Source organism: Ambystoma mexicanum, chromosome 2p, assembly GCF_040938575.1.
Source record: "Ambystoma mexicanum isolate Mex_15411 chromosome 2p, UKY_AmexF1_1, whole genome shotgun sequence".
Lineage (NCBI taxonomy): Eukaryota > Metazoa > Chordata > Amphibia > Caudata > Ambystomatidae > Ambystoma > Ambystoma mexicanum.
Window position 1 is genome coordinate 616,836,113 of NC_090923.1, and position 21,678 is coordinate 616,857,790.

The 21,678-nt window shown below is 45.1% G+C and overlaps 1 protein-coding gene across 1 annotated transcript in view; it reads right to left on the minus strand.

Annotated features, from left to right (window-relative positions):
* Positions 1 to 21,678, minus strand: part of CAMKV (CaM kinase like vesicle associated) — a 753,994-nt gene that overhangs the window by 268,414 nt on the left and 463,902 nt on the right. Inside the window, exon 3 of the mRNA XM_069644141.1 lies at positions 6,804 to 6,935. Within this exon, the coding sequence (XP_069500242.1) occupies positions 6,804 to 6,935 (132 nt within the window). The remainder of the gene's footprint in view (positions 1 to 6,803; positions 6,936 to 21,678) is intronic.

Here is a 21,678-nt window from a genome sequence, read left to right on the forward strand (position 1 = left end):
GGATCAAGGGGTATTCAAGATTTTACACCCTTTTTGGATGACATGAATCAGTTTGGGCTCTTTTAATTTATAGTTTGAACGATTATGGAATAAGCTGGAAATATCTGAGAAATAGGGATCCACTGATACCCAGGACCTTAACATGCAGAAGGTCCCCTGCCAGTGTATGACCTCCTCCCCTTGTTTGGGAGCCCAGAAACAAGGGCTACCCTTGCCCCTGAGAACTTGCAGTGAGACTCACGGCTCCTGAGAGCCAAGAAAGACAGGATACATTTGCTGTCAATCTGCTGTGATCCATGATTTAATTGAGTTCAACTCTGTTCAAATCAACATTACCCTCTAGAGCTTCTTTTTGCTCTTGCAGACTTTAGAACTGCAGTACTGCACGTTGTAACATGTTTGTCACCTCACCACACCAGCTAAAGCATGTCATTGCTTTGGCTCAAACAAAGAAGGCATTGCAGCCACTGCACTGCTCGAACCGAGTTCGAACCTCCAGTTTATTCATCGTCGAGCGAGTCGATGATCAAGCCAACCTGCTTTTCATTTTGAATAGCATCCTTCCAGCATTGCATCGAACTGGCTCACATTGTGCATCTTGACATCAGTACATCTGCCATCAACGTTGACCATTGAACCAAAACCATGTTTCCCTTTGACAGTTTACAGGCAGCAGATGTGAGAGTGCTCTGTGTTTCCACTGGGATGGCGTGGCTCCTCCATGATGGGCAAGACTTCTGGTGGGCCGGTGCCCCTTTCCCCCTTATGGACGTGCGCCCTGGTGGAGGTGGTTGGTACCAATGGGGACTGCCCCTGGCTTAGGGTGAGGGAGATGACCACCCTGGACCAGGGTCATAAATCAGGGACTATAGTCATCACAATTAACAGCCTCAACATTATTTTTCTCCCGTACCCATTTTCAATTAAGTGCGGACTACGGAATAACCCTTATCTGACAATAGAGCTGTACATCACAGAATTAAAGGAAGCCCAGTCATACATCTCTGGCTAAACACAGAGCTTAAAACAAAACAGACCTCTCTTAATCCAACATTATGTAAATCATGCGTTGGGTGGGTGTGATGAATCAACTTCCGGGGCACCAGTGGTCCAGGGATGAATATTGGTTTCTATACCATCAATCAACCCCACACCTCTAGTACACCAGAAGGGTTATGATATGATATGGCATTTATAACGTGCCTATACACAAGTGTTTCAAGGCACGACGAGGCAAGAGAGGGGGAACAAAGGGAAGACAGATAACGATCACATTAGGCCAGGTGTCATTCAGATCATGCAAGTGCATGGGAAATCCAAACAGATTGGAATACAAATGAATTAAAAGACTTATTTTTCCAATTTTGGTAATGTGGACAGAAAGGCAAGTTTATCTCTGCAAGGTTGTGGATCGTTCGTTATTTTCAACACAGCAAAAATACAATTATTACCCAATGATAAAAGGGACTGTCCAGTCAAGATTGTATAACAATATCTACTTTATTATTAGTACACCACACTACAAAATACAACCCGCACTAAAAAAGAAGACAGAGCACAGACAGTTTAATGAGAGAAAGGGATGCACTCTGAATACTGACAGGAGGGAAGTCGGTAAAGTAATCAGTCTTGCTTTCAAGGTTATTCGGTTCCAGCACCAAAGGGGAAAAGGGTCGTAACTGAGAAGGACCAGGGGGGCAGAACCACAATGCAACTGGTGCTTAAGAAGTTCTTGTTGCAGTTTTCAGCCTTTTAGACAGAGATAGTGGTAGGAGACAGCTGTGGGCACCAGATGCAGGAAGTTCGGCAAGCGAGGTTGGACGAGTGTGGTGGCTCGGGACCAAGAATCATTGTCTCTTTGCTGGTTAACAGATCTGGAATGCTGGTCGAGGCGGCTCAGATGGCTCTTGCAACTGCAGCATGACAACAGTCAGTGGTGTAGCCGGATGCGATTCGAGGACTCGACTGTCTCAAAAATGTCCTTAAAAGATAGATGCTGGATGATGCTTGTGTGGCACTCCTCCTAGCTTCTTCGCAGAGCTTGCCTCCTTTCAAGGCGGACGGCCCAAAGCTCAGGAGAGTGACTGCAGGCAACAACGTTGTCCTTTGTCCAGAGACTCTACGGCACTTCCCAACTAGGAAGCTTGTTGGCAGAACCTAGCAGGGCACACTGTGTGCTGGTTGGGTAAGGGTTATGGAGCTGCTGGATGGGTCTTCTGAGTCTGGTATCTCCCTCCTTCACTCAGAGATGTTTAGGGGAGGAATATTGCTTCCCTGTTGGAACTCCTGGCGTTCCTTCAATGGCGGAAGATGGAAGGTAAACTGTACCTTCAGCTCGGGTCCAAATGAGTCCTTCTTCTTACTCCTTTCAAAGTCTTCAGATGATCTCCTAAGTCAAAGTTTCAGCCCTCTTTTAAAGCTAAACAGGCCTACCTCAAAGAACCAATCCTGGGTCCCCACAAACAATCTTCTGTTATGCATAAGGTCAGGACCAGAGTGCTGTGCAACAGGAAAAGGTAAGGGGTGACAACATAAACCTAAGTCCCAACCATCTTCATGTCTGTTATAGATTAAAGTGTCTTTCTAGTTAACTGAGCCCTCTGTGATTCTTGATTAATACCAGGCTTCCCTTGAAGTAGGTGCTGGGAGCAGACTTCCTGTCTCTCCCTAATCACATCCTTCGTCCCTCTGAAAGGGGTGTGCGCTGCAGGGATACCTGCAGTAACTGCTGGACCCAGACAGGCCATTCACTGCCTTTCATACAGAGAGGTGGGAACTAGCTTCAAGTTGACACATTGCATTCCAAAGGGGTGTTAGTCCCGCCTTCCTGTTGTCTCTTCCATCAACCAAGCCTCTCCTCTACGCTTGCTTCAATTATCTTGTTAGTATGCACTGCCACCAGCCGGAATAGTCAAAAGGAATGCAGATCCATGGCGCCTTTGATATTTAAATTAGGCTGCTCACGGCTGGAGGAAGGTATGCCTTGCCCCTTTTGGAGATGCTTTTATGTACTCGGGGCTGCACATTCCAGCTGAATATTACTGGGAAGTTGGCTCCTGTAGCCTGTGTCTTCCCGGAGCATATGTGACTATGTGTTTTGTGCGGGAAGCAGATGGACTGTGTGCAGAATGGCCTCACACAGTTCTCGGAGATTGATCTCCCTTCATTAATTCTCATTATTAAAAACTTAAAAAGCCCAGGCAAGCGCACTCAGTCAAATTCTTCACAGTGGGACCCCTGATATACTGCTCCTGAAAGTATGCCCTTTTTCTTGGGACTGAAGAGCGTTGGAAACAGACTGCAGTGCCACCAGAGAACACTCGGTATGAAATACGGGCAGATAGCATTTCCACTCTCACCCAGGCACTATAAAAGTTAGCATGCACAGGGGTTAAAAACAAGATGTTTTAATTTCATAACCTACCACCATGTCCACTTCCCTGTCACTAGGTCCTTTTGCTGGTAATCTATTTTCAGAGTTCATTATGGATTTATAAAGAACACTGAAATGGAATACTGGAATCGGATAACTATTTTTTGTATACCACCTTTGCATCTGTCTCACACTCGTCTGTGGGCGCTAATGGGTCGGCCTATTGGTAACACAGCCCTATGACATTTTGAATAGATACTTTCTGTGCTCACGCTATTACCTTAGGTAGGTGGACAGCTCCCCACCAGGGCTGTCCTCCTTGATGGTTTGTATCGCCCAAGCAAAGACATATTCTGTAATCCTTACTGAAGATGATTCTCAAAGATGTAATTAAGGCAAGGGCAGGGCTCAAGTAGAGGGAACACGTGGATGGACGGGGTCCACCTACTTTTTTCAGAGGGCGAACAACGTCCACCTTGTGTGTGTTCAATTTCTTTTTTTTAAACGTGATGCCTCCATTTCATAAAACAAAGCCGTCACCAGCATTCGAACACAGTCAGCGGCTCTGAGGCAGGAAAGTAAGCTGCTACACCATGAGAATCTCTAATCAGATACTTTTGAAACACTCAAATTGACTTTATACTTTTTAGGACACGTTTTCTTACACATTAGTAGACGTAACAGATTTGCACCTTTTCCATTTAGCAAGCCATTTAAGAAAATAGACAGGAAAGACATCCCAAAATGATATATGCAAATGTCTTTCAATTTACGTTCATTGGGCCTCATTACACGGATGGCGGTAAGGGTTTACCGGTACCGGTATTTTACCGGTACCGGTAAATCCTTACCGCCTTACTACGAGGTCCCTTTGCAGTTTGGGGAATTTAACGCCTGCTTTTTGCAGACGGTAAAAACCAACCCGCAAAGGGACCAGGGAGCTAATTACGGTACCGCAATTTGCGGTACCGTAATTAGCGCCTTCCCCATTCCCATAGAGCCCTATTGGCAAAAATGGGAATGGGGAAGGGCAATGGTGGAAGGGGGAATTACCGGCCGCCAACCTTGGAATAGGGTGGTAATTCCCCTTTCCACCAAGGCGGTGCCGGTATTTTACCGGCATGAACCATGGCGCTAATAGCACCATGGTTCACCGCCATCCGTGTAATGAGGCCCATTTTAATGTCACTCCCCACTGGATGCGTCAGTCCCCCAACTTATTTGTTTAAGACCTGAGACCTGGGTAAGGGATCTGTAATTGGTAAGCTTTACTGAAAGGTCCTTTACAACTCAATCAGCTCAGGTTATGCCAGACAATCCTATAAATATTTGCCTCCTATATCGCACCTCGCACAATCTGACACTCTGTGACCAAACTATTAATATCCTCCGATTCTGTGGAGTTAGGTAGTTTAGATATCACCAGAATTCGGATGACAGTACCAGCACCAGAGTAACCCCCAAGATCTTGAACTCCCACTACCATGACGGCAACACAACCTTGCCTGGCCACTTACGGTGCATGGCCTGTCTGTTCCTGTAATATTCTGCTGAAATGTCTTACAATACACCTTACATTCATAGAGAAATGTATATGGATGCTAATTGAGATATGTGTTTCTAGATGTTGTCACTCACTAAATAAATAGTAAAGGGGCTGAATAGAAGAATGCTAGGAGCTAGATAATCTATAAAACTCTGATGCAAGGCAATTTTGCAACAATGTCCAATTTAGCATTGGCATGTGTACCCAGCATCTGGTGAAACACTTCATTGTCAGAGGCAACTTTTGGGGCCAGGCGGATGAGTGGCTATCAGCAATTCCCAAATGTAAAACCCTTTCATGTTGTGCTTGCAATATATGCCATCATTCCCACCTCAAATATCTTTCATGGCTCATGCCCACAAGACATGCCATCATTTACACGGTAAATCACTTTCATCATGCTGCACCTGCAATATGCCAGAATTCCCATTGTAAATCACTTTAATGTCATGCCCACAATACATGACAGCATTGTTAGGACAATAAAACACTCACAAAGTATGCTAGCATTCCATCTACAAATCAGTTTGATAATGTGCTCACAAAAAGAAAAAATAGCATTCCCATTTTAAATTACATTCATTTTGTTGTATCAAATATATGCTCGCTTTGCACCTATACATCACTTTTATAGATGCTGGTGGGGACTCCATTCCCTGCCTATAAGCAACACATGCATGCATCATTTACATTTACACACAAACACGCACAAGCACTCATCCACTCAGTCACACTCATGCATGCTATATGCAGGCCCACAGATTCACTCAATCAAATGTGCATGCACACACTGTTGCACACATGCAAACACACCTAATGCATGACACTTGAATCTAGCCAACATGCATTCATGCACTATCTTTGAACACTGCACTTGTCCCGCCTGTCCAAGGCCTTGTCAATCATTGCTGCAGCCAGACAAACATGTGACAGGCTCTGGTGGGCGATCTGAGTTTGGTGCCCAAACAACCTCTGCCCAGGCTGAGCATAACTCTCTGTTGTGCAACTCTGAATCCATGTATCTCCAATGTACCTTATTCTTACAGAAAAGCACAGGGACAAACAAAGGCCCAGTAAGCAGCAGGGGTACACAGGGACATGAAGATTGTACTGGTGAGAGGGTTGGGGTGGGGGTTTGGGACTGCCTCTCCTTGATGGTCCCCCTTTGCACTCTTCAGTTTGTACAAAAGCCCTATCGGTCACCTTTGTCTTGTATACTTCACATCATAGTCATTGGATTATGACCTTCCGTTCCCCTCAATGAGGGATCTGGCACTAGTTTTATAATCAAAAACACACTTAGGAGGTCTATTAGTGGGTCTCGTACCTAACAATACATCCAAAGCTTTTTTTCACACAAATAATGTCAGGTTAGCGATTCAATTTCTTTTCTATTTTAGGGTTACCTCCAACCAATCTCTCTGTTCCCTAGTGTGGTGACTAGCCCTAGCTAACGCTGATGAGCCGCTTATCTAGGGTTAGGGGATAGAAAGGAGACACTTTGTAACACAGTCACTACTTTTCATCACATAAAAGGCACAACTTATGATTACTAAACAACATTGTGTGCTTAGCACCCTGCAGGTGAAATATTATTCCTTTATTCTTTTCCCCTGGGTTGGCAATTAAAATAACGAAAGGGGATGGGGGTGATCTAAAGTTACACAGAAGGTAACCCTAAAACCCTAAAATGGCAAATAATATTAATCGCTAACCCGACCAGTTTTGTAATGACTACTGTTATCTCTGTTAAGAACTCAATAAAACTTTTTGAACAAATGTCGATTTTGCGCTGGTCACTTCCTTCAAATATTGCAAAATTCCCCTGCACTGGTGCAAACTGCAATGGTGTGATCTGGACAAAGGCGCAGTGCAGGGACTTACATCTTTAAGATGATAATTTCATTCTTGGCTGCCTTCCGCACTTTCCGGCCATCCCGTTTCAAGAACTTCTTGCAAGTGAATAGCTTTCCTGTTGTTTTTTCTTTGGCCCGAAATATTTCGCAGAATTCTTCCCTGGAAAATAGAAATAAAGTGAAATTGGTCTGAGTGCTGTGCTGCTTCAAACACTTTTAAGAAACACAAATGATGTAACAATTCTAAGGAAGGAAGGGGGGAGGGAGGGAGGAAGGAAGGAAGGAAGGAAGGAAGGAAGGAAGGGGGGAGGGAGGGAGGGAGGGAGCGAGGGAGGGAGGGAGGGAGGGAACGACGACAGACTAAAGGCTTTTGAGTGAGCTGGTAAATCTCGCCAGCAGACGATCTCTGTGACAAGTTCTGTGGTCCACACTGCCCGATTTGGTTGTTTCCTAGACATGTGGCAAAAAGGATCACAAATACAGGTGGTTCTTATGCCTTTTATGTCCCGACTGGGAGGTTAGTGGTAATGGTGGTTTCTATATTCATTAATGTGGGCCATCTTTACAATCAATCCCTATGGAATCCACCAGCGTTTATCACGGGTAGTCTAGCTTCTCCACCTGCAGCAAATATATACAGACAGATGGCCATATCAAAAAAGTTAATGACACTCTAGAACAATACCTTTGTTGTTAATGCCTGGAGCATCAGGCAAACTGGGTAGAGGTTTTTGGAGCTTTGGAATTCACTTACGATAACATGAAACGCCCATTCACTACATCCTTACCATTCTTTGCTCTTCACAGCTCCCATCCGAGGCTCCTACCAGTGGAATTACCCATTCATAGTTGTAAGTGATTTCATTCCGGCACCTCACCTAAGTCAATGCCTAGCATGTAATGCACAACTGAAATCCTCATTTATTTATTTGTGTCTAAAAGTTCTTTTATTCTGAACGATGTACCACTTATATTACACCCCTCTCTTGGAACCCCACAGTCACACTGAACCAGGAATCAGGCTGGTTTGCCAAGTTAAAATATGTATTTATATATTCACAACATAATCACACTATTTTTAATGGGGATACAATAATCACCAATGGTGTGATGTCACACTAATCAATCTCTTTAATCACAAGGAGTTATGATAAGCAAAAACAATGCTGCACAGCAATAATACTTCGGTGGGTGTGTGTTCAAATCAAATAGCAATGTGGTTACTCTTTCCCCCTGCACACTCCTCAACCCCCCAATAGGCAATGTAGAGATATAGAAGGAGAGAGAACAGGTTTCAGGAATGCAGAATTCAAATACAAGGTCAATCCCAATTCCCCTACCCGCAAACACAAGAGAGAAACAGAATTGATTGGGAAACTGTCAAAATGGTTTTTAAAGTTATCTTTGAATGGCATGGGTAAAACACTAAATATGGGCTAAATCACTGAAATTGTTTAAATTCTAATGGGAGCCACGTTATCTGGTTGCAGACAAACACTAGCAATGATGTGACACCAATAAGCAATGTGCAAACTGAAATTTGAGGTCATGTGCAATGAAAAGCTATTTTACATGTGTAATATTTTGCCAAAATGAGAATTTGCTGCAAACTTTTCTGTGTGCAGTAACCGTGATTGCAGAGAAATTATAGGGATTTGATTCTCTGGAAAGCTTAGGATGTTAGCTACAAGCAGACATTTAAATTTTGTTTCTAGCATACAATTTGAAGAAGTTATGGATGTTTTCGTGGAGGTCATTTTTTCAGATATAGGTGCAACAATGAGAAACAGGGATGAGCTTTTAAAAGACAAACAGGATTTCTTTACACTAGGGTCAGACTATGAAGAAGCAAATACTACACGGGAGAACAGCCACTAGACCAGGACACCTCTGGATCAAGTTTTTGTCTGCCGAGGAGTTTGCCTTGTTCAGATGAAATATATCAACACAAAGATATGTTTAACAATACTATTGCAGAAGGAAGATAGTAGAGATGAGATAGAGTGTTCAGGCAATTCAAAATATTTCTAACAATGAGGATGGATTTGGATCGGGATTGCTATGCACAGTACATAGGCTAGTGACACAGTTCTATACTCTGGATACTCACTATATGGATTTGAACAGAACCGTCAGGAATTCTAGTCAGTCAAGATTTCTGGACAGGAATTCTGCTGGGCACACCGGACTGGACAGGCTGCTGGACACACCGGACTGGGACAGCAAGGCGCTCTGGTCTGCGCAGCACAGCACGACTGGACTGGATCTGCAATGGGTCTCTGGTCACAGCACAGCACGGCACAGTATTGGGTTTAATCTGCCCTTCTTGGTTCTGAAGATAATTATTTAGCAGGAAAGCAATTACAGCACAGCCTGGCTGTTCTTTGGTTCCCCTTAGAGGTCTGGGGTAAATTCTGGTTTCTGGAATTTTAAGGCCCAGCTAAGAATGGTTCAGCTATAGAAGGGGCCTTTCTGCTTTGCCTAGTTTCTGGAGTCTGGAGCAATCAATATGGATGGACTTCCTTCAGGGTGCTTCGCCAAGATCGTGATGGTGGGTGGATCTGTCTTTCTAAATCCTCAGCTGTCACTATGTATACATTAGGTAAAGGGGTGTGTGTGCAGTACTTTCCTAAGTGTGCCCCCTAGGCTGACTATAGGTTAGAATCTCCCCTCTCCCTTGATTGGAGGAGAAAGCAGGGTGTCACCATGATGATGTGCTTTTATGAGTTAGAGAATCCTCCCCTTGGCTTTTGAGCATGAAATCTACTTTTAGTATAATACATATTTACAATTTTACAAACTTTATAACAATAACATATCTAGATCACATATTTTGTGGAGCAAATGCTCTTCCAAGCCCCGTCATTATAGGATCTTGTGTCGGCTTTTGACAGAATTCTGCCCTTTTGGGCCAGAACACAAAATCTATTTTATCCGAAAATGTGTAAAAGTGTGCGCATTGCATATGGGCGTAAGCATGTGAAGTTTCATGCATTTGACATAAATACATTTGCTGCAAAACCATAATTTTCATCATTACTTCCCAGAACATAGCACAGAGTTCTGGCTCCTCTCAAAATGTGCAGCCAAAAATTAGATTCAGAAGTCTGGGTTTTCCATATTTTTTACAATTGTACACAGTCAATTATCAGTCTTTCTAGAAATATGCTTTTTGTCCATTGTGAATCAACAAAAGGCTATCTGTCCCCGCCTCCTTCTCCTTCTTGCAGCTCAGGAGCAATCTCCGCCCCCTTCCTTCTGGCAGAGGCCATTTACGATCCTTCCTGACTAGCATCTCCTTGCCTTGGGGGAAGTCCATTGTGCTCTTCCTACAGCAGCCCATGTTCCCTTCTCCTGATCTATCCTCACAGAGGCGTGATTTCCTGGCCTTGTGGAGCAGAAGGGAGTTGCCTGACCCTTTGGGGGAAGTTGTTTGTGGTTTGGCTAGGATTCAGGCTTCATTTTAAATGTCATTTTGTTGCAATTTTCTTTGTTTAAATAAACCTGTAATTTTAAAACCAGCAGCTAGAACACTCATTCCAGACTCTAAACCATGAAGTTTAAATAGTTACAACCTAGGTTACTCTTGATAACAGGTCACTTAGATTTCAGACATTAGATTGCAATTGTACAAGCTTAAATCCTTATGATGCAATCCACTGACAGCTGTCATACAGGCGACCGCTGGTACTGCGCCCATATTTTGACAGATCCCACACGCAGGCAAACTTGTGCTGTGGGTGTTTTGATGACCAATTCAGCTTTCCAGGATAAAGCAATTTCACAATGATTTCTTGAATTCTGTAAAATGTAACACCCAGCAAGAAGATGGAATGTTTGTGGATGTTTTGGACCAGGATTCTGTATTTTCAGCAACCAAGAAAAGATTTCAAATGCAAGATTTCAGATTTCTTTCAGCAAGTACTTCTTTTCCTGCAGGCTCCATTTTTACTTCTCGGGCAGCCCAGTGACATGTTTCAGGAGTGCGATCTCCATTCCACCACTGACAACATGCATGGTAGATTTGACAGCCATCTTTTTGTGCTTTGTAGAGCGCAATTTCCATAGGTTTTGGAGCGCATGGGGGTTTTGCGGCCATTTTGATGATATTGGCACCATGAGGACACAGGGATGCCGCAGGGCAAAGCACAAGTGGGTTAATACATCCCACATAGTATTGCCCCGGCGGTGAGGGACTGCACATCCAATCTAATATGAATCCAAGACTTGGTGGCTAAGCACTTGAGAGAGGCCAAGGGGACCAAAAAGCACTATGTTGATGTACACAGATGCACCTGCCTACAAGGTTGGGACATGGGTTTGGTTATCCACTCTGTATCTCTGTATACCAGTCAAGCGTAAACTCCTTCCTGCTTATGTCTGGGCATATCACATCACTCACATGATCAAGCCAGTTTCTTTTCGATTAATAATTCTGCAGCGATGGCTCATTCACCCGGTGTTTCATGTTTCACTCATTAAACTGTGCCACCCTGACTCTCAACTTCTCAAACAGCCTTCTAGATGTGTTGTACGAGGACAACATAGGTTTAAGGAAATCCTGGGCACAGGGCTGGCTTGGGGGTGTGTTACTACTTGGTAGGGATATTTTCTCTGAAGAAGCAAGTGTTCCATGATTAGCCCATTTCTTAGTTTGCTGCTTGCATGCTCCCCATTATTCTTCTTCTCTTTGATCTCAGACCACTCTCTCCTAGTAACCTGTTTTGGATCACATTCTGCATACTGCCTTTCTTGTGTACCGACACTCTACCTGCTTTCTGGACTGCCTTTTTTTTAAAAAAATTGATTTTATTAAGTTTTAACACATAACAGTTCTCTCAATGAGAAAAGAGAAAAAGGAAAAGCTTACATATGCATCCATATTTGTTACACAGGTGGAAGTAATTCCAATATACAGTGCTTAGTTTCATTTCTATACATCCAACGGTATAACAATGGAAAAAACCAACATATTTTTCTCGTTCTTTTTATTCTTTTACAACTTCCCCCCTCCCCCCACCCGTCACAGACTAAGAAATCGTGTTACCAAGGAGTTGTGTTTTTATGGTCATGTGCTCGTTGTTTCGATGTGGTGTGTTTAGGGACTTGCCATAAGGAGGGTGGCTTGTCATGGTTCTACGGATGCCTGAGAGGTATCGTAGAAGCGGTTTCATAACGAGTAGAGGGGGAATATTACCCAAGAGGAGAAGGACCTAGTCGGGCCCTATAGGCAGTGACCCCTATCTCCATTTGAGGTTGGATGTCTGTTGGATGTGTGTTTGCTTAGGAAATCTGACCACAGGACTTCACACTGTGTTGCCCTGCCGTGGAGTGATACAGTAATTTTCTCCATGGTACATATGTTCATTGCAACATTGATCCATTAATTCTCGGTCGGGGTCGTAATGGATTTCCATTTGATGGCAAGTAATGCCCGTGCAGCGAGCAACAGATGGGGAGCTAGGCCTTGGACTCTCTGCCAATCGTCCCCTGTTTTCTCGAGACCGAACAGGACAAGAAGGGGGTCCGCCGTTCTTTGAATCCCACCCAGGTGTCTAATCCAACCCAAGACCTCATCCAAATAGATCTTAATCTTAGGACATCCCCACTACATGTGCCAATAGTCTGCGACATGTCCACATTCATGCCAACAGAAGGGGGAGGATGATTGATACATTTTGGATAGTTTATAAGGGTCATACTTCCAGCGGTGCAAGAGTTTGATGGAATGGAGTTTATATTGGCATGATATGGAAGTGCGTGTTGCCATGCGGCACATTTTATCCCACACGTCTTCATCAATTTCCAACCCCATGCCATTCCCCCAACGTGCTCTGAGGTTATGTGTGTTCCCTCTACCCGCCTCCACTAGTAATTTGTACATGGCAGAAATCAGGCCCTTCCTGTCAGTCTTTGAGTCCAACAGTTTTTCGAAGGGGTGAGCTCCCTACTCAGTTTTTCCTTCCATGCTGCCTTTGTTAAAACCCCTTTGATCTGTAAGTAGTGGAAAGTGGACAGCACACCTATATTTAGGGCCTCTGTTAGCTCCGTCTGGGAGAGTGATAAAGGAATCGTTTTGGAGAAGCTGGCCCACCCTTTCTAGTCCTGCTTCGTACCACACCTGGAATCTTTCAACATTGGGGTTGTGGTTATTTATGCCCGGGGACCATAGGTGGCTCAGTGGAGATGGCCATGTTGTGATTTCTCTCATCTCTGGACCCTCCCTCCATATTTCTCATATGGTGGCAAAGAGCGGATGCTCCTTCGACCTCCTCAAGACTCTCTTTCGTGGGGCCCATAGCCACTCCGAGAGTGTTGCTGGGTCTAAGTAGTGGTTGTCCATTGCTATCCACTGTGGTTTATTTGGTTACGTAAGTGAGGGACGAGCACCCGTAATTGGGCAGCAACATAATACTTCTTGAGGTCTGGGAGGCCCACCCTTCCTTTATCTTTGGGCAACGTTAATGTGTTGTAGGCGATCCTGGCTTTTTTCCCACGCCATAGGAATTTCAGGGTCGCTTTTCTAACCTCGGTGAAGTATTGCTCTGGTATTTTAATGGGAAGCATCTGAAAGGGGTAGAGAAACCTCGGGAGACACGTCATTTTAATGGCGTTAAGCCGGCCAAGCAACGAGATTGTCAATTTGTCCCACCTGGCCAGATCCGCATGGAATTTGGTAAGAAGCTGTGGAAAGTTTGCTTCATAAAGAGTGTCTACTTGTTTCGTAATTCGAATCCCTAAATATCGCATGGTGTCAAGCTCAATCGTCAGTCCAAGGGAGGAATATTTTGTTTCGTTTACCTCTGCCGCCCCCTGGAGGGGGAACAATATGGATTTGGACCCATTGACCTTGAACCCTGATAACTGACCATATTCTTCAAGGAGGGATATAGCTTGGGGAATGGATCTTTCAGGATTGACCACATGCAGGAGTATGTCGTCGGCATACAATGCCAACTTGTACTCTGTGTGTCCCAGGTGCATCCCTTCTATACTGGTGTCCATTCTCACCTTGTGTGCTAACGGTTCAAGCGATAAAGCAAACAAGATGGCTGACAGTGGGCATCCCTGTCGGGTACCCCGCTTCAATTGGAACCACCTAGAATATACCCCATTTACAAATACCAAAGCTGTAGGCATCGAATAGACCGCCTGGATTCCCTTTCTAAGCTTGGGGCCCATCCCAATTTTTCAAAGGACTCCCATTAGAAAGTCCCAATCTACAATATAAAATGCTTTTTCTGCATCGATGGAAAATAGTGAGGGATCAGTGTTCAGGTTGTGGGAGGCATGTACCAAGTGCAGTGTCTTGCGCATGGTGTCTTCACCCTGGCGACCCAATATAAAGCCCACCTGGTCACGGTGGATGAGGCGGGGCATGTATGTTTCAATTCTGGCTGCCAAGACCCTTGTGTATATCTTTGCATCTAAGTTGAGTAGGGAGATAGGACGATATGATCCGCATTTTTTGGATCTCTCCCTTCTTTTGGGATGACAGTTATGAGTGCTTTGACAAATGAATCCGGAGGTTTCCCCGTCTCCAGGATCTCATTAAATAGTTTCACTATAAAGGGTGTGAGCTGTGAGGCAAATGTCTTGTAAAGACCTGCAGTATACCCGTCTTCACTTGGGGATTTACCTAGTGTCAGTTGTTTGATGGCCTCCTGAATCTCCTCCTCAGTTATGGGGGCGTCCAGGGTCTCAGACTCAATGTATGTCAGTTTGGGCATATCGATACCAGCTAAATAGGATCAAATGCTAGACAGGTCTGATGCCTTCTCTGGGGTATACAGGGCTTCATAGAAGTCTGCAAAGGCTTCGGGGATGGTGGTCCAACTTATAACTGTGTTGGGTCCTCCATCAACTATTTTCTGTACTCTGTGTTCTGCCTGCTGTGCTCATAGCCTGGCTGCCAACAACGCGTCTGCCTTGTCTCTTTTCTCATAAAATTTTTGTCTTAGGAAAAGAAGTTTGCGTGCTATTTGGTCATGTTCTAGGAGACGGAGTTCTTCCCTTTTTTTCCTTGCTTCACTGACTTTTTCATGGTCCATTACGTCCCCTTCCTTTGCTTCATTATCTAGTTGGGCGATTTCTCTACTGAGTCTATTTTCGATCAGGGTTCTCCCTCTCTTTTTATTGGCTCCCTCCCTCATCAGGACCGCCCTCCAAGTCGCCTTGCCCGCATCCCAGACTCCTTGTGTAAAGACCTCCCCAGTATTGTTCAATCGAAAGTAATCAGCAATTTCAGTTTCCATCTCCGACTTAAAAACAGGGTCTTTCCATAGGGTCTCATTGCATCTCCATTTTCCACCCCTAACTGGCAGGGATTCCCATATTATATCGGTGGTTATCATGTTATGGTCAGACCATGTAATGGTGTGATTTCTGTGTGTGAGGCCGTATCACATAGATATCTTGAGAGGAAGAGGTGGTCAATGTGGGTGAGTGTATTGTGAGGGGCTGAAAAAAAGGTGTAAGCTTTCACCGTGGGGTGCATTCGTCTCCACACATCAGTCAATCCATACAGTCCCATCATCACCCTGAATTGGGCATGGTCTCCTCCGAGTTTATCATGTGTTTCCGGGTTACTGGGTTTCCAATCTAATGTGGGATCTGCCCATGTATTAAAATCTCCTCCAAGGATGATATGACCCGTTGACTCTAGCATGATTTTGGGGATTGTTTTGGAGAGGAATCTAACCAGCCATACGTTGGGGGAGTAAATCATGGCGATCGTAGTGGACACATTCCCAATAGTCCCTGAAACAGGCAATGCTCGGCCTTCTGCATCTGACCAAACTTTGTGGTCTTGAAGTCTATCCCCTTCTTAATGATTATTCCCACTCCCCCCCTCTTTAATGTTCCAGAGCCCCAGAATTCAATCCCGGATCGCCTCCCCAGGACTGCCCTCTCCTCACCCTTCATAGATTTAGTCTCCTGCAATAAAAGGATATCGATATTTGATCTGTGAAACTCTCTAAAGACAAGTGATCTCTTGGTCGGTGAATTAAGACCTTTGACGTTCAACGTTCCCACCTTTATGCCACCCCTGCTATATGGTTCAGCGGTCATCGTAACAACGGAATCTGAGACCATACATACTCTTTGACCATTTCAACCCGCTTCCTCTGTGTTTAAACAACCACGTAACCATTGTTCTGTTCATAGTTCTTAAATATCCCCTTGATTTGAAACGTGCCTTTGTCCGTCTTCCCCACCACCCTTCCCTTCCTTCTTCCTGAGTTCTGTGGCATCCGATCGAGCTTAGTTAAACGCACTAGCCCAGAACCGAACCACCAGTGGAGACCGTTACCTCATGGTCCCCTTGTAAAATAAGCATCAAAATAACTAATGAGCCCCCGTTAACCTCCCCCCAGAACGAGCACATTTCTGCGAGATAAGTGCAGGTCTCAATCACGTTACACCAATAGACACCCATGTTTTCCCCTTATCAAATGTCAATTCAAGCAAAGAGTACCATACTTGTCGAGGATCAGCTGCCCCCTTCTGGGGAGCCATTTCCTCTGCAATATTTCCTCAAGCCTTTCACCTTCTTCCTCTTCGGGCCCTGTATCTGCCATTCCCTCTCATCCTTGGAGGCATGGTCACGGGATTCCTCGCAATCCTGTGGGCCTAGTAAGTCAGATATGCAAGCTTTGATTTGTTGTTCAGAGCTCAACCTAATCCTTGTGCCTTCATGTTCGAAAAAAAGAGAAAAGGGGTATCACCATCTGTAGCGTGTGTCACGAGATTTAAGCCATGTCGTGAGTGGTTTACACATTTTCCTCAGGGCCAAGGTCAGGGAGGAGAGGTCCTGGTATATCGTTATTTGGGATCCAATTAGGGAGATGGTGCTCCCGCTCCTCGCCTTTTCCAACACTCTCATCCTATCCTGATAACGGTGAAATCTTGCCAGAACTGATCTCGGGCCTCCAGGTGGGCCTCCCGCTCTGTGAATGCGCTCTGTCTTGGGTTCATCAATGTTGTCGTCGGCAACCAGGAGCTTGATGATGTCGTGAAGGGTTGTTTTCAGGTTCTCTTCTGTTTCCCCTTCTTTCTCAGGAATCCCAAAAATACGTAGGTTGTTTCTCCTTTCACGATTCTCCAAATCGTCAATCTTAAGTCTAAACTCTTGCTCTCTTTGTTCTAGCTCAGTTATTCTGTTGGCCAGCTGTGTTTCCAAGACATCGATTGAGGCCTGGTTGTTTTCGACACCTTCAACCCTATTCTCTAGGTTGTCAAGGCGCTGTGTAAGTTTATCAATCTTCCCTCCTATATTGGCTCCCATGTTCCTTGTTTCCAACAGTAAATCTGCTATGTCTCCTTTTGTGGCAGCGATTTCTGTGTCTGTGATTGGCGATGTGGCCATTTTGGAGCCAACGTCGATTCGGGGTATCGAACCGTATGCGTATATGGCAAGTTTCTGTCGGGCGTACATGCGCTTGATGTCGTAGTTTCAACGCGTCGGACAGTGCCGCTGCTAGAACGCCTGTTACCACAGAGGAGGCACATGCCCCAAGGTCACTTATTTCGTGCTTTTACTTTCCGTCCCAAGACAGACTGTTTTAAAAGTGTCTCTGGGGGCCTTTCCCTCTGTGAGGTAGATTTGTCCGTTATTAGAGTCTCGGTAAGCTCCTTATCCTCTGGTGGGTGAACGGAGGGTGGACAAGGGCAGACACTTACTTCTCTTGGGCCGCGGGGAGCGTGATCTGATCCCGCCGCAAAGGTTTGTTTCAGCGGAAGAGGAAGCACGGGGCCTGTGCCTCTGTTTTGTTCTCGGGGTGCCCACCGTCAGACTTCTTCCAAAGTTCTCCCCGCTCCTTTCTCCACTATTGCGGCCTACCGTCTGCTCCGCCGGGTCCTCCCATCCGGGAGTGGCGTTGTGTGGACGCGGGGGCCCAGCCTCCAGCGTGCGCTCCACTGAGTGTTGCTCCCAGCAGGCCAAGCGTTACGGGCAGAGTCGACGCCGATTCTAGTCTCGTTTTCACCTTCACAGTTTCACAACGATATTTGGTGGAAACTGGGGCCGTTTTCACTCGGGATTTCTTCCGTACGTGGCGAGTACCTTCACAGACCTTCGTCTCGAGTTTCCACCCCAGGGGGGGTTCAAAAACAGGGGCTCATTCCATTTTTCGGGACCTCGGGACGGGAGCTCACGCAGGAGAGGATCTCATCCGCGCGCCCCCTGGTGGCCACCTCGACTGGACTGCCTTTTGAACATCCCTAAAATTGGATTGCCTTGAATTGCTTTTCTTTTCATTTTGCCTTTTTTTTTGTTTTTCCTTTTTCTTGGGTTTTGGGGTTTTTCCTTGGAGTGTCTATTTTTGTACTTGTAGACTGGTTTTTGTTGTTGTGTCTACATGGATTGTGCTGTCCCTCATCTGGAACTTACCTTAGACTTACATATTTGATTCTTGGATTTGTACTGCCTGGACTATGCCCTGGTTCCCCCTTGGTTAGAATCAACCCTGTTTCATCCTAACAAAAAAAGGAAGTTAGGTCAACAGATTTCTTACCGCTTTGTCACCTTACCCACAGAAGGGGGGGTGCTGAGATCCTGCTTTTTAGAGTATTCACTGTATCACCTTTCGCTCTTTTCAGATCAATGGGTGCCATCCCAAGGGTGTTTTTACAAGCTTTTTTTCTGACCAATTAGCCATCCACATGGTTCTTACATGGGCGGTAGGTAGGTCAGGAAAAAAAGCCCTCCTGTATAGGAGCCCTACTGGGTCTTCGGCTGTCTCTATCTCCAATTTCCTGACTGAATTAGACAGCAGGCTTTCAAAGTGATATGTGCTGAAAGGGGTAGCTAGGAAAGAACAGTGAGTTTGGGTGTTATGCCAATGGCTTGGATGAAGTGGGGACCATTGTGGAGTATGCTTCTCATATGTTCTAGAGTGGTGCAGGGCATGCTTTTAGTAGTGTTTTTCATCCAGCTATGTGTGTTTTTAAGGAGATACAATTGTTTATGCAGGATTACAAAGAGTTGGCACATGACATCAGCTGTGGAGAGGAGCATTTGAGGCTCATGGTGGACATCCAGGAAATGGGTAGTCCCTCATCCAGTTCACCATCTGGGTGAGGCAGCTCTTGAGTCAGTGTATGTCTTCGATTGATCATACTTTTAATTAGATTGTGTATTGTCTGGTTTTTGGTCCACATGGAGGTTGTGGCTGATTAGGAGATAATCAGGTGTTCCATGTGGAGGTTAAAGATCATGGGTGAGAGAAAATATCCTGGTTGGCCTACAAAGATGATGAGTGGAGATGGTGATCTGAAGGCATCCATCTGGATAGATCCAGCGGTGAGGATTCTGAGAGCTTTTCCCTGTGGGGAGGGGCGGGGACCCTGCTGGTGTCTACGCAGTAGCACTGCTGGCCTTGTGGATGGTGGACACATGTGGGAGACAGGCATCAAAGGTCGGGTGCAGCACCTCCAGGCCCCTTAGAGCTCTGACTGGGCCATGTTACAGCTTTTCCATTGCCTACCAATTTAATGGTGAATGTCTCTGTAATGCTTCCGAGTTTGAATACTGATTGATAGTACAGAAGGAAGATGTTACATGATTGTGTGAGAAAGTTTGGTGGCTATGGATTCTTCAAGGATCTTGCCTAGGAGAGAAAGGTGTGTGATGGGGCAGTAGTGTCTGTGGTCATCAGTGTCCAGTGTAGGCTTCTTTATCAAGTGGGAAGAGGGGAAGATGGCCATAGTAAGGGATGACTTGATCATGTCCAGTATGTTGTGGAAAATGGGGTGGATGGTTTCTCTCAGGAGCATCATGAGGATGGAGTTGGACACAAATCAATTGAGTGGGATGCTGCTTTGAGTGAGGCTAGAGTATCAGCTATGTTTGTTATTGAAAGTGTTTGAATGTCATCTATGGTATTACTTAGAAGTAGAATGGGTAGGGTGTTGTCTGCTTTGGAGTTAGCATCATGGTTTTGGCAGAACTTGCACGTCTTGTCAATGAAGATGTGGAAGGAAATTGATCTCTCAATGGACCATGGTAGCAGGGAGGAGGAATGGAGATTGTTTCACTTTTTGAATGCCTTGACGAGAGCATTGCTTTTGTTGTTAGCTTCAGCTATGGTGTTCTGCAACAGGAAGATTTTCTCCGGCGATCATTTGTTTGCAGATACTTCAGAGTTGTTTAAGTAGGGTTTGTCAGATGGACATTGTAATTGTGCCAGATCTTCTCTTGCTATAAATGACTATTTTGTAGATGTAATTTCTTTGGGTAGCCAGAAGCAGATGGTATTTTGTATGGCAAGATGTCAAGTTTGTTTACATTTACCTTTAAGGTATTACTGAGTGCTTCTAGTAGGGTATTGTAACCCATGCTTTTGGAGTCCTGACGGTGTGAGGTAAAGGTAGATCAGGTCTTTTGTGAGTGAATCTGTAGAAAAGTATTTGAAGAATGGGGATGTCTTCTTGATATTCTTGGGTTTAATATGGTTGGTCAAAGTGAAGTTAAATATGGTAAAGGGAATGGCTAGGTGATATGACCAGTTTAGAGGTAAGGGTATGCTGCATTGGAGGATGGTAAGGTTGTTATGAAGTGCAAAATGTTTCATTTGTGAGTTAGTTTGGTTGTGCTCTGGGTGATGTTCAGATTATCCAGTGAGTTCAGTTGTGCTTTCGTTTGTATTCTCAGTGGTAGTATTAAATAGGAGGTTGAAGTCACAGAAGAACATGTTGTTGACCAGTGTGAGGGACATTGTTGCTACCAGGTTGGTGTAATTGTCAATTCCTTATGTGTATGGCTTAGGTAGTCTGTAGGGGTAGGTGGAAGTGAAAGCAGAGTGCTTAGAATTAGCTGATTATGCTCAATTCTAGTCTGGTATTTGGCCAGAATGAATTGTGGATGATGACATTTCTTGCACTGGCTGGTCCTTTGATGCCTATCTGTGAGTTGAATGCTTTTGCCATTAAGGGTGAGGGTATCCAGGATTTCAGTAGATAAATATTTATAAAGGTTTCAGTGATGAGGTGTGTGACCAGGTACAGGTTCTTGTAAGGGATGCATTGTGGGTTGGTTTGCCTGGGATGTGGAATATGTTTCTATGATGTGATATCATTGTTACCAATGGTGGTGTGCAGTGCTGCATTGCCTGGTAAAAGCGTGGCAGGCAGTGAAGTGAATGGGGTGCGACACATAGCATGTGGCATACCTCAGGTGGTGGGTGTAAGGTGCAAGCCCTTTGTAGGTTTTAACAAGGACTGCCAAGTCATTGGGGGTCATTACAAGCTGGGCGGTAAGAGGTTAACGGCGCCGGTAATGGTTCCGGTGCCGTTAACCCCCTACCGCCCTATTACAAGGCTGCTTGCGGGACCCGCAAAGAGCGCCTGGTAAAACCAGACGCCCTTAGCGGGTCCTGCTAGCAGACCAGGGAGCTAACAGCAGACACCGTTATTAACAGGCCCGTTGTTAGCTCCCTCCCCATTCCCATTGAGCCCTATGGGGGTTCGAATGGGAATGGGGTTGTACCGGGTTCCTACAATGAGGAATTACCGGGTCCTCCAAGGTTGGAATGGCCCAGTAAGTCCTCATTTGAGGAACCCGGACCTGGTAGCCTGGAAGGAGGTAACCATGCCGCAAATTGTGGCATGGTTACCTTCAACCTCATAATGACCCCCATTGTGTGCACTTTAATCTTGCTGCCCGAGCAAAATGAACCCTTTGGGCTAAAGGTGAAGGGGAATAGAGTGTGTGCATAAGGCAAAAGTAGTAGGAAAAGACATGCAGTAATTGGCATGTAGGTAGAGAGTAGACCGTGTGACATTGATCCACTTGTACCAGCTGACCAACAACACAAGAAAAAGGTTGGAAGGGAGGTTTCGAGGCAAATCAAGTGTGAAAAGACAGACAATGAAAAGCAATCCTTGTTTTAGAAAGAAAAAGG